The 15,000-nt window shown below is 29.7% G+C and overlaps 2 protein-coding genes across 2 annotated transcripts in view; one reads left to right on the top strand and one right to left on the bottom strand.

The window, feature by feature from the left end:
- The window catches only part of LOC145247370 (5'-nucleotidase domain-containing protein 3-like), a 293,359-nt gene that overhangs the window by 68,333 nt on the left and 210,026 nt on the right, over window positions 1-15,000 (top strand). The gene's annotated exons all lie outside the window — the stretch shown is intronic.
- On the bottom strand, window positions 10,879-12,820 carry LOC145247256 (uncharacterized). Its single transcript, XM_080108868.1, has 3 exons — window positions 12,619-12,820; window positions 12,022-12,509; window positions 10,879-11,840 (listed from the first exon to the last, which is right to left on the bottom strand). Exons 2-3 carry the CDS (start codon window positions 12,493-12,495, stop codon window positions 11,367-11,369), a joined length of 948 nt encoding a protein of 315 aa, XP_079964994.1. The 5' UTR covers window positions 12,496-12,509; window positions 12,619-12,820; the 3' UTR covers window positions 10,879-11,366.

The following is a 15,000-nucleotide window of genomic DNA, read 5'->3' as shown; positions in this document are numbered from 1 at the left end:
TATGTATATATATATATCTATTTATATGTATATATATATATCTATGTATATATATCTATTCACATGTTTATATATATGTATGCATATATATATGTATATATCTATCTATATGTATATGTACATATATGTATATGTACATATATGTATATGTACATATATATCTGTATATGTACATATATGTATATGTACATATATATGTATATATATGTATGTATGTGTATATATATGTATATATATATGTATGTGTGTATATATATATGCGTAATTGGGATGGTTTTACACTTTTATTTATTTTTGTTGAACTCACCTATACGTAACAACCATCATTTTAAAAGCTGTACAACAGCAAAGCGAACGTCTGTCTATTCTATGTTCGTAGCAACCATTATCGTCGTCATCATAAATGCTCCTTCATATATATTTTACATGTATGTGTATATGTGTGTGCTTATGTATGTACATGCGATGATGTATGAATGTATGTGGGTATGTGCACGTTGTCATGCGTGTTTGTTCTTGCATATGTATGTTTGCATGCATCTGTTTGCATGCATGCTTGTATGTGTATGTGAATATCTTTATTTCGATATGTGTGTGGTGTGGAGATGACTCCCAAAAGCCCTGTTAAGGCAACCCTTCTGGGTGAAGCAAATATCTGATAACAAAACAACAACAAAAAAAACAAACATAAAGCGGGAGACCTGTACCCGCATTAAGCTGGTCTGCAGTTTGATTTGTTGCTGGCTATCTTGCTCATGCTTGTTGCTGGGTCTCAACATTTTGAACCGAGAGAGAGACCTTGGTGTCGTACAAAGCTACAACTCTGTAACATCATCTTTGTATAGATACTTCCTCAGACATTTGTCTACTAAAATTGTCCGTGGCGATGGTAAAATTGTCACGTGTGTAGCCCTGAAATGCTGGAAGCATGTAATAATTTATCTGCCATCATTTTATATATGCATATGTGTGTGTATGTATGTATGTATGTATGCATGTAAATATATGTCCTAGTGTGTGTATGTGCATGTATACCTATTTGTATATGTATGTATATAGGTATGTGTGTATATATTTTTATTTATTTATTTTTGTGTATATATATTTATGTGTGTCTGTATGTATATACGTATATATATATTTGTGTGTATGTATATGTATATATGCATATATATGTATGTGTATAAGTGCATATATATGTATGTTTAGATATATGTAGGTAACTTTATGTGTATGTATGTATGTATGTATGTATAAGGTGACAGAAATATTTGTGGCAATAGTTGAGGCATTTCCCTCCTGTTAACCTCAGGGAAAGTTGTCACTAGAATTTTACTGTCTCGTATCATCCAACACATTGTCAATCAAGTCTTACCTGAATAGCAGTGTGGCTTCAGACAGGAGCGCAGCACGATTGACATGGTTTTTGTTGCAAGACAGCTCCAGGAGAAAAGCGTCGAGCAACACCAAAATCTATATATGGTTTTTGTAGATCTCGCCAAGGCCTTTGACACTGTGAACCGTCCTTTGCTCTGGGAGGTACTCGTCAAATTTGGCTGCCCACCAATATTCCTGGGTGTCCTGAAGGCTTTCCATAATGGATCTATGGCTCGCGTCTCCAGTTCAGGACTAAAATCTAAGCCCTTCCTGGTAGAATCGGGTGTGAAGCAGGGATGCGTCATTGCGCCCATCTTGTTTAATCTTTTTCTTGCTGCGGTTTCCAATGTTGCCAAACAGCAAATCCATCCTGCTGATGGGATCCGCCTCTCATACCGGCTGGATGACAACCTCTTCAATCTGCGTCGCCTCCATGCCAGATCACGTGTGACAGAAGAAGCAATCCATGAATTGCAATACGCTGACGACACAGCTCTGGTGAGCTCATCTGAAGAGGGTCTTCAGCGCACCATCAACACTATCTCCAACATTTACTCCCGAGCTGGTCTAGCCATCAACATCAACAAAACAGAGGCACTTAACATATGTGAACACCGTCAGGAACCACCAATGTTCACAATCAACCAACAGCCACTGAAAAACACTCAAGAGTTTACTTATCTTGGCTCAGTGCTCACTGACTCCTGTGACCTAACAAGTGAGGTCCAACGGCGCATTGATCTGGCTGCTGCAGCCTTTGGTAGACTCTCGCACAGAGTTTTTATGAACCGTAACCTCACCACCACCACCAAGGTTTCTGTCTATAGAGCAATCTGTCTCTCCATCCTCTTGTATGGCAGCGAGTCATGGGTGCCTTATAGACGCCACCTGAAAAAGCTAGAAGCATTTCATACCAACTGCTTACAACGTATACTAGGTTTAAAATGGTGGCACAGGGTGCCACACAATGAGATACGCAGGCGCACTCAAATGGACCCACTTGAAATAATTCTAACTAATAGACAACTTAGGTGGCTTGGTCACACCATCCGGATGCCAGCAGAAAGGCTCCCACGCAAAGTCCTCTACGGGGAACTTGCAGAGGGCAGACGCAACCCTGGGGGTCCACGTAAACGTTTCAAGGACCAACTGAAAACATCATTGAAAAAGTGTGGCATAGAATCCAACGCCATCGAACATGCTGCTGCTGATCGGAGAAAATGGCGAAACATCTGCCAAGAGGGCTTGGAAACTTTCACCTCCACCTATAAGGACCGAGCAGAGCGAAGAAGACACCAAAGGCACGCGGCGCAGCGGGCAGACGGCATCTTCCCTTGTGCTGCCTGCGGCCGTGTATGCAATTCACAAATTGGACTCCACAGTCACCAGCGAGTCCATCAGGCGTAATCTATCTGGGACTGTTAGGCATGGTGTAACGTCATCGTCGTCAGCGACGGACTACTGAAGAAGAGAAGAAGCATACATGTGTACGTATATATATGTGAATATGTATATGTTTGTATGTATTTGTATATGATGGTATATATGTGTATGCATATATATGTGCATGTGTGTATGTATATGTTTGTATGTATGTGTTATCTGTATTGTGTATGTATGTATTGATGTGTGCATGTGTGTATGTTTATGGCTATGTATGTGTATATATGTGTGTATATGTGTATATATATATATATGTATGTATGTATACCAAGGACCGTCTTCAATGTCATGTATGCTTGTGAATTCGCTGGCGGGACTAACAAAAAAAAAGGGTTATCTTCGGGCTCATGATTTTCAGTGACTGAGGGAGTGGCACTCGTCTGACAAGACGTTGCAATCATCATATGTATGTGTATATCTGTATATATATATGTGTATATATATGTATATATATATATGTGTGTATATATATGTATATATATATGTGTGTGTGTATATATATGTATATATATGTATATGTATATATATGTGTATATATATGTATATGTATATATATGTGTATATATATGTATATATGTATATATGTGTATATATATGTGTATATATATGTATATATATGTATATATAGTTTTATGTATATATATATGTATATATATGTATATATATGTGTATATATATATATATGTATATATATATGTATATATATACGTATATATATGTATATGTATATATATATATATATATATATGTATACATATATATATATATATGTATACATATATATATATATATATATGTATACATATATATGTATATATATATGTATACATATGTATATATATGTATAAATATATATGTGTATATATATATATTTATATATATATGTATATATATATATTTGTATATATATATATATGTATATATATGTATATATATGTGTATATATGTATGTATATATATGCATATGTATGTATATGTATATATATGTATATTTATATATGTATGTATATGTATATGTATAGGTATGCATATGTATATATATATGTATATATATATGCATATATATGTGTATATATATGTATATATATATGCATATATATGTGTATATATATGTATATGTATATATATGCATATATATATGTATATGCATATATATGTATATATATGTATATGCATATATATGTATATATATGTATATGTATACATATGTGTATGTATATGTATGTGTATATGTATGTATATGTATAGGTATATATGTATATATATATATGTATATATATATGTATGTATATATATGAGCAAACAGTTAATAAAATATGTTAAAAACACTTTGAAATGAGTTAAAAACATATTTAATCTGAAAAGGAAACACTAGATAAATGGATAGTCCTTAATCCGCACAGTTTCGAAGAAATACTCTCCTTCTCATCAGAGGGTAGGAAGTAGCAAAATGCGGGATCGGATGTTGCATGCAGAAGTATTTGATGAAACAACGAGTAAGTCAAACATCTTACTGGAAAACAAAATAACTTAAGCTGAGGGAATATGGTAAAGAAAAAGGTGATTACACATGAAGTGATAGTCTGGTGGAAAATAAAAAATCCAGTGACGGTAAAATCCAAATGTAAAACTTCAAGAAAGTTAAAAGAATTTCCATTTGTGCAAGTAAAATCCAAGGAAATCTAGTAATTGGAAGAAGATGGTCCATAATAATCCAAAGGAAGAAATCCATGGAATAATTCACAAACATGTGTGCAAGGAAAAAAAAATAGTATTAATAAAAGAAAAATAAGATGTGCTTTTCACTCTACTTCCGAGATATAACTATGAATAAAAAAGATCTAGGAAGAAAAAGGAGAGAGAGAAAAAAAAGGAGAGAGAAAAAAATGAAAAAATGATAAAGTTAGATATAAAATATAAAATAAAGGGAAACAAATTTCAAAACGACCCAGACAGGAAATGTTAAAGGCGCAAAAATATATATAGGGCAAAATAATATAGGTCAACTGAAATGTACAGGTTATCACTTAAAAAAAAGTCCAGCAAGAGTTATTAAACGACACTAAAAGGAAAATAAAAAAGGAAAATAAAAATAAATAAATAAATATATAATAAATAAATAGAAAATAAAGAATAAGTAAATAAATAAAAAATTAAAATATAATATAATAAAAAATAAAATATATAATATATAATATAAAATAAAATAAGAATAAGAAAAGAATAAAGATAAAAAATAAAAATTATTAAAGGGGAGAAGATGGCCGGTATCTGGAATTGCATGTAAAAAAAAAAAGAAAAGAGAAGTAAGTAAATTCATATAGTAAAATTTAAGTAAATATACATACAAGATATGAAAGTGTGGGTAGATTGATATATTAGATTGATAGGAAAGTTTAAGGAATGAAACAGAAAATGAAGATAAAAAACCGGCCATGCAAAGATGATAAAGAATTAAAATAAAGGATTATTTAATTATAAAGTATTAAGAAGTATGTCGAAAAACGAACAAGTTAAAGAAAAAATATTTTATATCTATATAAAAGGTAAAAGTAATAACTATGTAATTTCAAAATTGCCATAATTAAATTTGGACTGATGTTTACAGAAAGAGATCAGTTCATTTTTAGAATTTATTATATTGTTACTTTGAGGGAAAGTAATTATAGTTAAAGCTTCGGTTGTACAGAGGCGACATGTCTTAGAGCCTGGAGTATAAGACTTAACTTTTTTTATAATAGTCCATTTGATTGAGAAGGGAGTATTGTTAGAGTTAAGTTTATTACTTAAAGTGGTTAGAGAAGTTCCTTGGTTATTATTAGAATTATGGTTGTTAAAAGAAGAAATGTGGTTTGATATTCTTTTCTTAATTAATGTTGAAGTAGCGCCGATATATGTATGTACTTTATTAAAAGCTCGAGGTCTGATATTCATATTAATTTGCTGATTTGTATTAGTTAAATAGTTTGAATTTTGTTCATAGTGTTCAACAAATGGTGGGACAATGTCTGTATGAGAACTATTTTGGAGGGGATAATGAGTGTTGTTAGTGTTAGGATGGCTGTAAGGAAAAATATTATTATTCTCATTAATATTATGATTATTATTATGATTATTATTATCATCATTATTAACTAGTTGTATCATTGTAAATGGAAGGGCTGCTCGAATGGTGTATTGGATTAGTAACTATATCAGATGGAGGATGGGAAGAAGAATAACTTGAAGACGAAATATTAGTGTTTGTTATGCGAGGATTGCGTGGAAGCTCAGTAATAGTGCAAGAATATATAACATCTTTATGGATACAATCATTATTGAGTGGGCAAGGATGTTTGTTATTACAATTACAGTTAGTTGTGGGTTTAATTGGGGAAGGGAATTTTTGGGCTGATTTAATTTTTTTGTTATTAGATGTTAAGATTCTTTGTGCTGAATTAGGCATTGTTGAATAAGAACTCCGGATTAAATTTTTATTGAAAATAGAACTATATCTGTGTGGGTATTTGAAAGAGTTTTGTACAATGTTGAAGAATTCCTCAGGTATATTAGTTTGGACATTTAGGCTAAATGTATATATATGTATATCTGTATATATATCTATGTATATGTATATATTTGTATATCTGTATATATATCTATGTATATGTATATATATATATCCATATATGTGTGCATATATATGTTTATATGTATCTCTCTCTCTCTCTCTCTATATATATATATATATATATGAATATATATATATATATATCTCTCTCTATGTATGTATATATATATATGTATATATCTACCTCTCTATATATAAATATATGTATATATCTATCTCTGTATATATATGTATATATATATGTATATGTGTGCATATGTATACATGTATTTGTATATATATATATGCATATAAGTATATTTATATATATATGTATATATCTATATGTATATATATTACTCTATATGTATGTGCATATGTATATATGTATATATATGTATATATATATAGAGTTTGTTTTTTCTTTATTATTTAAAAGTTATAGAAAGATATTTTTTTAATTAATATTTTTAGAACATCATTAAAAAAATGAAAATTTACAATTTAAAAAATAATGCCAGTTTATTTTCTAAAGCTTTTTTCAAACTTTCATATGTTCTTTCATCGCTTTCTCCTTCGGTTACGGTTGGATAAACTTCAGCATTGTTAAATTATTTTAATTAAATTAATTAATAAAACCGTGTACAAAACATTTTTAGTTGTGTGGGACTGACGGAAACTTTTATTTTTTTCGGTTGGATAAACTTTAGCATTGTTAAATTATTTTAATTAAATTCCATAAACAAAACGTTCGGCTAGTGACTTATGACGATAAAGTATATGTTTTTGTTATTGTTCAGAAACATAAGTTTTTTTAATTATGAAAAAAAAAAGAGAATTAAAAAAAAAATATTTAAAATAAATTACTTGAAATAAGCATTATTTATTTACTAATTTTTTGTTTCTTTGTTTTGGATTCGTAAAACATGTCAACATTTACGCTTTGTAGAAAAAAACTGACTAAATATAAAAAATCAGTTCCAAGGCTATATATGAGCAAATATATTAAATTATTTTGTCCTAAAATTTGAAAATAATTACATAAAAACTTTTTATGTCAGCATTAACAGAAATTGTGACCGAACGCACATGTTTTTGTTTTTGATTTTCAATTCGTCAAACATGTCTAAATTTACGCTTTGTAGAAAAAAACTGACTAAATATAGAAACTCAGTTCCAAGGCTATATATTAGCAAATATATTAAATTATTTTGTTCTAAAATTTTTAAATAATTACATAAAAACTTTTTATGTCAGCATTAACAGAAATTGTGACAGAACGCATATTAATTTTTTTTTTGTCGTCACCCGTACATACACTCATAAACAATAAAAGTGGTTGCAGGACAGAATGGCTGGCATTCTGCAGCAAAGAAGGGTACCAATCTCAAATCACAAGTTATCGGGCAAATAGGTTTAATTCTCTATTTGAAAATGCCCTGGCAATATATCACCATAAAGAGCACATAAAATTATTTTTATCTGTGTTTGCAACATCTTGCAATATGAAATTACAGAGTGTTTTGGCTGACATTTCTGATGAGAGACTACATTCCCTACTTGCTGCAGTTGGTTTGCTGAACATTAATTTGACCAAACCTTTCTGGAAACTTGTTAACAGCACTGTTCAGTATGTTGACTTCCATCACTATATCAAGAAAATGGCTCTAAGTTTAGAATGCTGGATCAACAATCCCCAGTTGTTATTAAAATCTGACTGTAAAGGTGTATTTAATGGGCAATTCTTTGAGGAAGGCAATGTGTCTCTCTGTATTAGTCTCACAGCCCCTGAACTTGTTTTAGAATGTTTGCACAAAATACTCAGTAAGTTCCTCATTGTCACTAAGCACCAGTTGCATGACTTTTTAGAAGGAGGTGTTTTTGGAAAAGATGTAGATTAGGAGACGAGAGATGCCTTGAAGAGCTGCCCTTTAACAAATCTGTCAGGTAAGCATGCCTTTGGAGATTTAGATTTTAGCATGCAAACAAAACGACATGCATCACTACATAATCGATCATCTTCAAATATGCTTAAGCGCAATCGGACAACAGCTTGGTTGGAAGTAATATCATCAACAAAGAGGCAATCCATTCTGAGCATCTCCAGAAAACATGCAAAACATTTGCGACGAAAACATGCACAACAAGAAGCCCTTGTGAAACTTTTTATCCAAGAAAAAATTGCACAAAATGAAAGATTAAAGAAGGAAAAAGAACGTCAAGCTGCTGCTGAGAAAGAGAGAATTATTAACTCTGTTATTAAGCATGGTGGTCCAGTGAAGTCTGATAAACAGATAAAAAAAATTTCAGAAAGTGGTTTGGAAGCACTCAAAGACCAATTGAGATACCTCAAGGTTGTTTTAGGTGTCAAAATCAACACCAGTGGAAATAAAGTTCAACTGGAAGCTGCTCTCTCTGACTACTTGAAAAGAAATCCAATTCATTCATCTCCACCTCCACCAAAGTAACAAAAAATGTCTTCCCTAAGTGAATCTGCTGAACATTCAGATAACTCCTGCAGTTGTGATGGAGATCCATCTTAGGATATCTTCAGTTATGAACATCAAGGACAATGGGTAGCTGTCTACTATGACACCAACTTTTACATTGGCCAAGTCATTGATATTATATCTGCATCCAGCGCTGTAGTAAAATTTTTAATGCAAACAAAAAGTAGAAAAGATTATTTTCGATGGCCTTTATCAGATGACATTGCACAAGTAGAATCAGCATTTGTCTACAGATGAGATTTTGAGGTAATGCCAGTTTCAAGTGATGGTAGGATTTGGAGGGTTCCTGAGATATCTACCATAGCAGAAGCCTATGAAAGAATTCTGAGAGAAGATCGATAAGAAAGGAATTGTAGTAAGACCTAAAATATCTTTCTTACTTGTTTTTTTAAGTTGAAAGTTTTTCAATGTTTAAAAAAAATGATTTATGGCTTTTTTTTGTATAAAAAATTTCTAAATATTATTGTCGTCAGTGCTTTTTTGGCGAGTTTAAATTTCCCAAAGTAAAAGTATTTCTGTGGCAAAAAGTTTTGTTATTAGAAACAAGGCAACCATTTTTTTGAATTCCTCATCCAAAAATTAGTAAAGTTACAAAGTTTCAAGCTTCTACTACCAATGGTTACAGTTTTATAGCAATTTCTGTAACATATACTTTTGACTCATTTTTTTTTTACCTTTTTTGCCCTTTTTACAAAATTGCCTGTTTGACTGCTTTTACATGGTCTACAATTGAGTGGTTTTATCAATTTATAATTAAAATAAAGAATTATCTTGATCTCTAATGTGTTTTGAATCATACTAAGAAGATTCAATACATTAGCTATTAAAATGAAATTGATATGAACAGTTAAAGTTGCATTTCCGTGTCGTATTTTCACTGTTGTCAAATTGATAGAGGGATTTTGCCTAGTGTTTAAGTTGGTTTCATCTAATATTTATTGCTTAAATTTGTATTAATTTTCATCTACTACAAGATGACATTACATTTATAAGGATTTTTCACTTGTTAGTAGCTTACATTTTTAGTTATAGACTATTAAATTTGGCTTCTCGGCCACGATAGCAAATTTCAACTTTCCGACAAACTTTGAATGATCATAACTTGATGGCTAATTGACCTAACAAAATAAATTTGGTATTTTTGTAAATGGTTTACAAAAATCTACATGCCCACATTACTTTTTTTTTAGATATGATAAAAATAAAATTTTGGTTTGGGATACCTAATATATGTGTATATATATGTATATGTAAATATGTATATGTATTTATATGTATATATATATGTATCTATGTATGTATATATGTATGTGCATATATATATGTGTATATATACATGTATGTATATATATATATATATGTATATGCATGTATGTATGTATACATATATGTATGTATGTATGTATACATATGTATATGCATGTATGTATATTCATGTATGTATACATGTGTATATGCATATATGTATGTATATATATGTATATGTATGTATATATATATATGTATATATATATATATATATATATATATATATATATGTATGTATATATGTATATTAGGGTAGGTCGATTTTTCAATTTTTTTAAACTTTTAAAAAGAGGTATAAACCGAAAGTTGTATATTACTATATTAAGTACTCATACAAAAAATTAGATCAAATGCTTCAGCGGTTTTTTGAGCATTTGGCATCAAAGATCCTAAACAACGAAATACAGAAAATTCTTGTTTTCTGCATAATTTCGCTTGAATTATTGTGTGAAAAAACAAATAATTTTACTATTTACATCACAAATAATTTTACTATTTACATCACAAAATGTCCTTTTATTATATAAAAATAATATGAATAAAAACAAAATGATAATCTTGAAATTGAAAATCTACCCCCCCCCATTTTCAGTATTTGTTTTAACTGCCATTTAACATAATGAATTAACCTGTAATATTTGAATAGGTTAGAAATTAATTTACTTTTACAAGTGAAAATATAACATACAAACAAATAAGGATAAACAAACACTATTTTAATAAAGCTTAGTAAATAGAGTCAAACTGCTCTATATATGAGCCTTTCGACAAAAATGACGGTCTCAACTTTTGACTCAATAATTTTCCTATTATCTGTTTATGCCTTGCCTCAGAACCATAAACACTCCAGTGAAGCTTCTGTTGTTAATTTGACTGCCCGTTCCACACTCTGAGAATGTGAAGGCAAATCTGGCAAATCCACTTTAGTTCCATTTATTAAACAATCACGAAGTTCGGAATCAGAAAATTCCTCCGTCATTGCTGGTTCATAAATTCCACATGAAGTTAAATTTATTAACACTGTCCAATGAGTGGCATCAAAATTTATAATTGGGATTCTTTTCAATCGTTTCCCGGTTGGTTCTGCATTCCTGAAAGAATATAAAAATTAAATACAGATGACGTTCCCCACACTTTCTTCATGCTTTTGTTGAGCTGTTTCTTTCACTTTGGCTTTTGCTCTGGTCAATTTTGCATTTATCAATAATAATATTTTTTATATTAATATTATGTATCAGAAGACCCATAGCCTTCAAATCCAAAAGCAAAGCATTAGCCAGGCTGGCTCCAACATTAGAAGATATGTCCCCTCTGACTAATTCAAGGGCATATCTGGGAAATTTAGTAAGGCTATAAGGCCCTTTTTCATCCGTTTGTGGCTGGAAATATTTTTCTAGTTCTTCACTTGGGAAAGATGGGGAGGAAGGAACAGAAACAATATCCTGGAGATTTGATGTTGAAGCTGTTGGTGTTGGTAATTTTTTTCTTAATCTTTTTTGTTCCTTTTTACTTTTCTTAATAGCACATTTATCGATGGGACCAAGTTGAAAAGTACCCTTAGGCCCTATTTTGCACCTCTGATCCTTTACATATTCCCGATCCTCAACTGGAACCTGAAAAATTAGATTATATTTATATTATATTTTAATATAACTAAACAGATTAACATGAAAATATGCATGAAAATTAAAGAGGAAAAATTTGTTTAAATATTTAAATAATATTTGGAAATTAATTTCGATATAAGGTTGACTCAGAAAGACATTTCAAAACAAAAATAGAAAATAACTTTACCTTTTTTTGAAAAGGGCAAGTGCAAATAATGTGCTTACTGCAGCAATTTTCTTTGTTGCATTTTACTCGATAATCCTCACAAGGTAGAACAGGTAATTCGCAACAACAGGATGAAATGTCAAATAATAAATCCAGTTTTTCCGTCAAATTTTTCACTTTCGAAGCAGGGAGAGATCTTCGATTTATTTGTTTGGCTTTCTCGAAGCATAATATATTCACCTTCTTTAAAACAGTCAGTTCTGTTAACAGAGGTAAACGTGGATTAACTGCCTTCCATATATCCATTACATCCTTTGTTATTAATTTATTAATAGCAAAATTTGAAAGGTGAGGATAAGTATTCATTAAATAGTAACAATACTGAATAACTTGTCGGTAAATTGGAGGCTCCGTTTTATTTAATGGTGCAGGTGGACCTCCAAATTTCATAACATTTTTACTGCGAGTTGCTGAAATTGCAGATTTTCTGGGCATTTTAAATAAGGCACCTAAAAAAAATGTATTCGAAAAAATTAAAATGCAAAAATATATTAAATAAATTAATAAATTTGAAAGAAATACATTAATCTTAAAAAGTAATGTTTTGTTTACACTTACCTTAAAAGTAGAATTCTTTTGGAGTTCAGCACAGACAGCACGTAAAAAAGCTTTTTAATGATTAAACACTAACTTTAAACATATAAACAAATCAAAATATTGAAAAAATGTTATATTCTTTAATAGTTAAAGAATGTTTTTTGTTTAATTGGAAAAAAAAAAAAACAAGAGATATTCGTTATAATTAAATGCGTAAACAAAACCACGAGGTGAATAACAATTGCCAAGGGGAAGTAACTTCGACCGGTGAATAGTGTAATATTAACCTATTAATGAAACGTTATATGTAAATAGATATTTGTATATTAAATTATTATAGTATTTTTATTTCTTTGTAATTTTAATATTTTCATTTAATTTATGAAAAAATAGATATAGTAAACGTAAAAATATTTATTATTAAGTGTCTTGTATGATTTCATTTTTTGTTAAAACACAGATTTTATTTAAGCCACACATATTTCCCTTAACACCGATATTGTGATAAATATCGCGATTTATTCAGTATTTAAAGTGGAATGCTCAAATAAATACAAAATTTTGAAGAAAAATATTTCTTGTGGTGATTATTGACATTATTTTACAACTTTCTATATGTGCGTATTGTGTATTGTGTATGTGTGTGATATGTGTACATATGTGTGTGTGCGCACGCGCGTGTAACAATGACCGTCTTTAGTGTCATGTCTGCTTGAGCATGTGAATTCGCTGGCAGGACTATATGTCATTTTTCGGGCTCATGAACTTTCAGTGTCTGAGGGAGTGGCACTCCTCTGACAAGACGTTGCAATCATCATATATATCTATATGTATGTATATATATATATGTATATATATATATATATGTATGTATATATGTATATATATATCTATATGAATGTATATGTATATATATATGCATGTATATATGTATATATATGTATGTATATATGTATATATATGTATGTATATATGTATATATATGTATGTATATATGTATATATATATGTATGTATATATGTATATGTATATATGTATATATATATCTATATGTATGTATATATGTATATATATATCCATATGTATGTATCTATGTATCTATATATCTATATGTATGTATATATGTATCTATATATCTATATGTATGTATATATGTATATATATATCTATATATATGTATATATATATATATCTATATGTACGTATATATATATATATATATGTATGTATATATGTATATATATATCCATATGTATGTATATATATATATGTATGTATATATATATATATCTATATGTATGTATATATATATATGTATGTATATATGTATATATATATCTATATATATGTATATATATATGTATGTATACATGTATATATACATACGTATATATATATATATATATATATGTATGTATATATGTATGTATATATATATATATGTCAGGTCATGTCATGTGCTACTGGTACCATGTAACCCAGTACTACCTGCCTCATGGTCGGGTCACCGGCGACTAAACTGGTTCCCCCACCAGACTTGTTTGATGAGGAGGGCGGCTAGTCTCCCTGAAGGATTAAAAACAAGACCTTCCAAAGGGCGAATGAACCCTTTTTCTGGGTCAACGGCCAACTAGCACCGTGTATATTTGTGTGTGTGTATATGTGTATTGGGGTGGAGAGGGCTCCCGTAAGCCGTGGTGAAGGCAACCTTTCTAGGAGAAGCAAATCTCTGATTTAAAAAACCATAAAGCGGAAAACCATTACCCGCATTAAGCTGGTCTGCAGTTTAATTTGTTGCTGGCTATCTTGCTCTTGCTTGTTGCTGGATCTCAACATTTTGAACCGAGAGAGAGACTTAGCTGTCGTACAAAGCTAAAACTCTGTAACATCATCAGTGTATAGATACTCCCTCAGGCATTTGGACTCATGGATTTTAAATGTCTGAGGGAGTGGCACTCGTCTGACAAGACGTTGCAATCATCATCATATATATATATGTATGTATATATGTATATATATATCTATATGTATATATATATATATATATATGTATGTATATGTATATCTATATGTATGTATATATATATGTATCTATGTATAAACAAATCAAAATATATATATATATGTATATGTGTGTATGTATGTATATATATGTGTATATATCTATGTATGTATATATATATATATATATATATATATATATATATATAAACTGGGTATATAAATATATAAATATATATATAAAATATATATATTCATAAATATAAGGATCGGTCGAAAATTATTTATTTTTGAAAGAAGTATTTTCATTTCTTTTAAGACTTATTGTATTCCTACATGTCAACAAATAGGAAATAAACACAGAAAAGATATAAACATTTATATATTTATCATATTGAGTTT

This window comes from Euprymna scolopes, chromosome 25, assembly GCF_053919585.1.
Source record: "Euprymna scolopes isolate OS-2025 chromosome 25, ASM5391958v1, whole genome shotgun sequence".
Taxonomy (NCBI): Eukaryota; Metazoa; Mollusca; class Cephalopoda; order Sepiida; family Sepiolidae; genus Euprymna; species Euprymna scolopes.
This window is presented reverse-complemented; position numbering and strand designations above follow the sequence as displayed.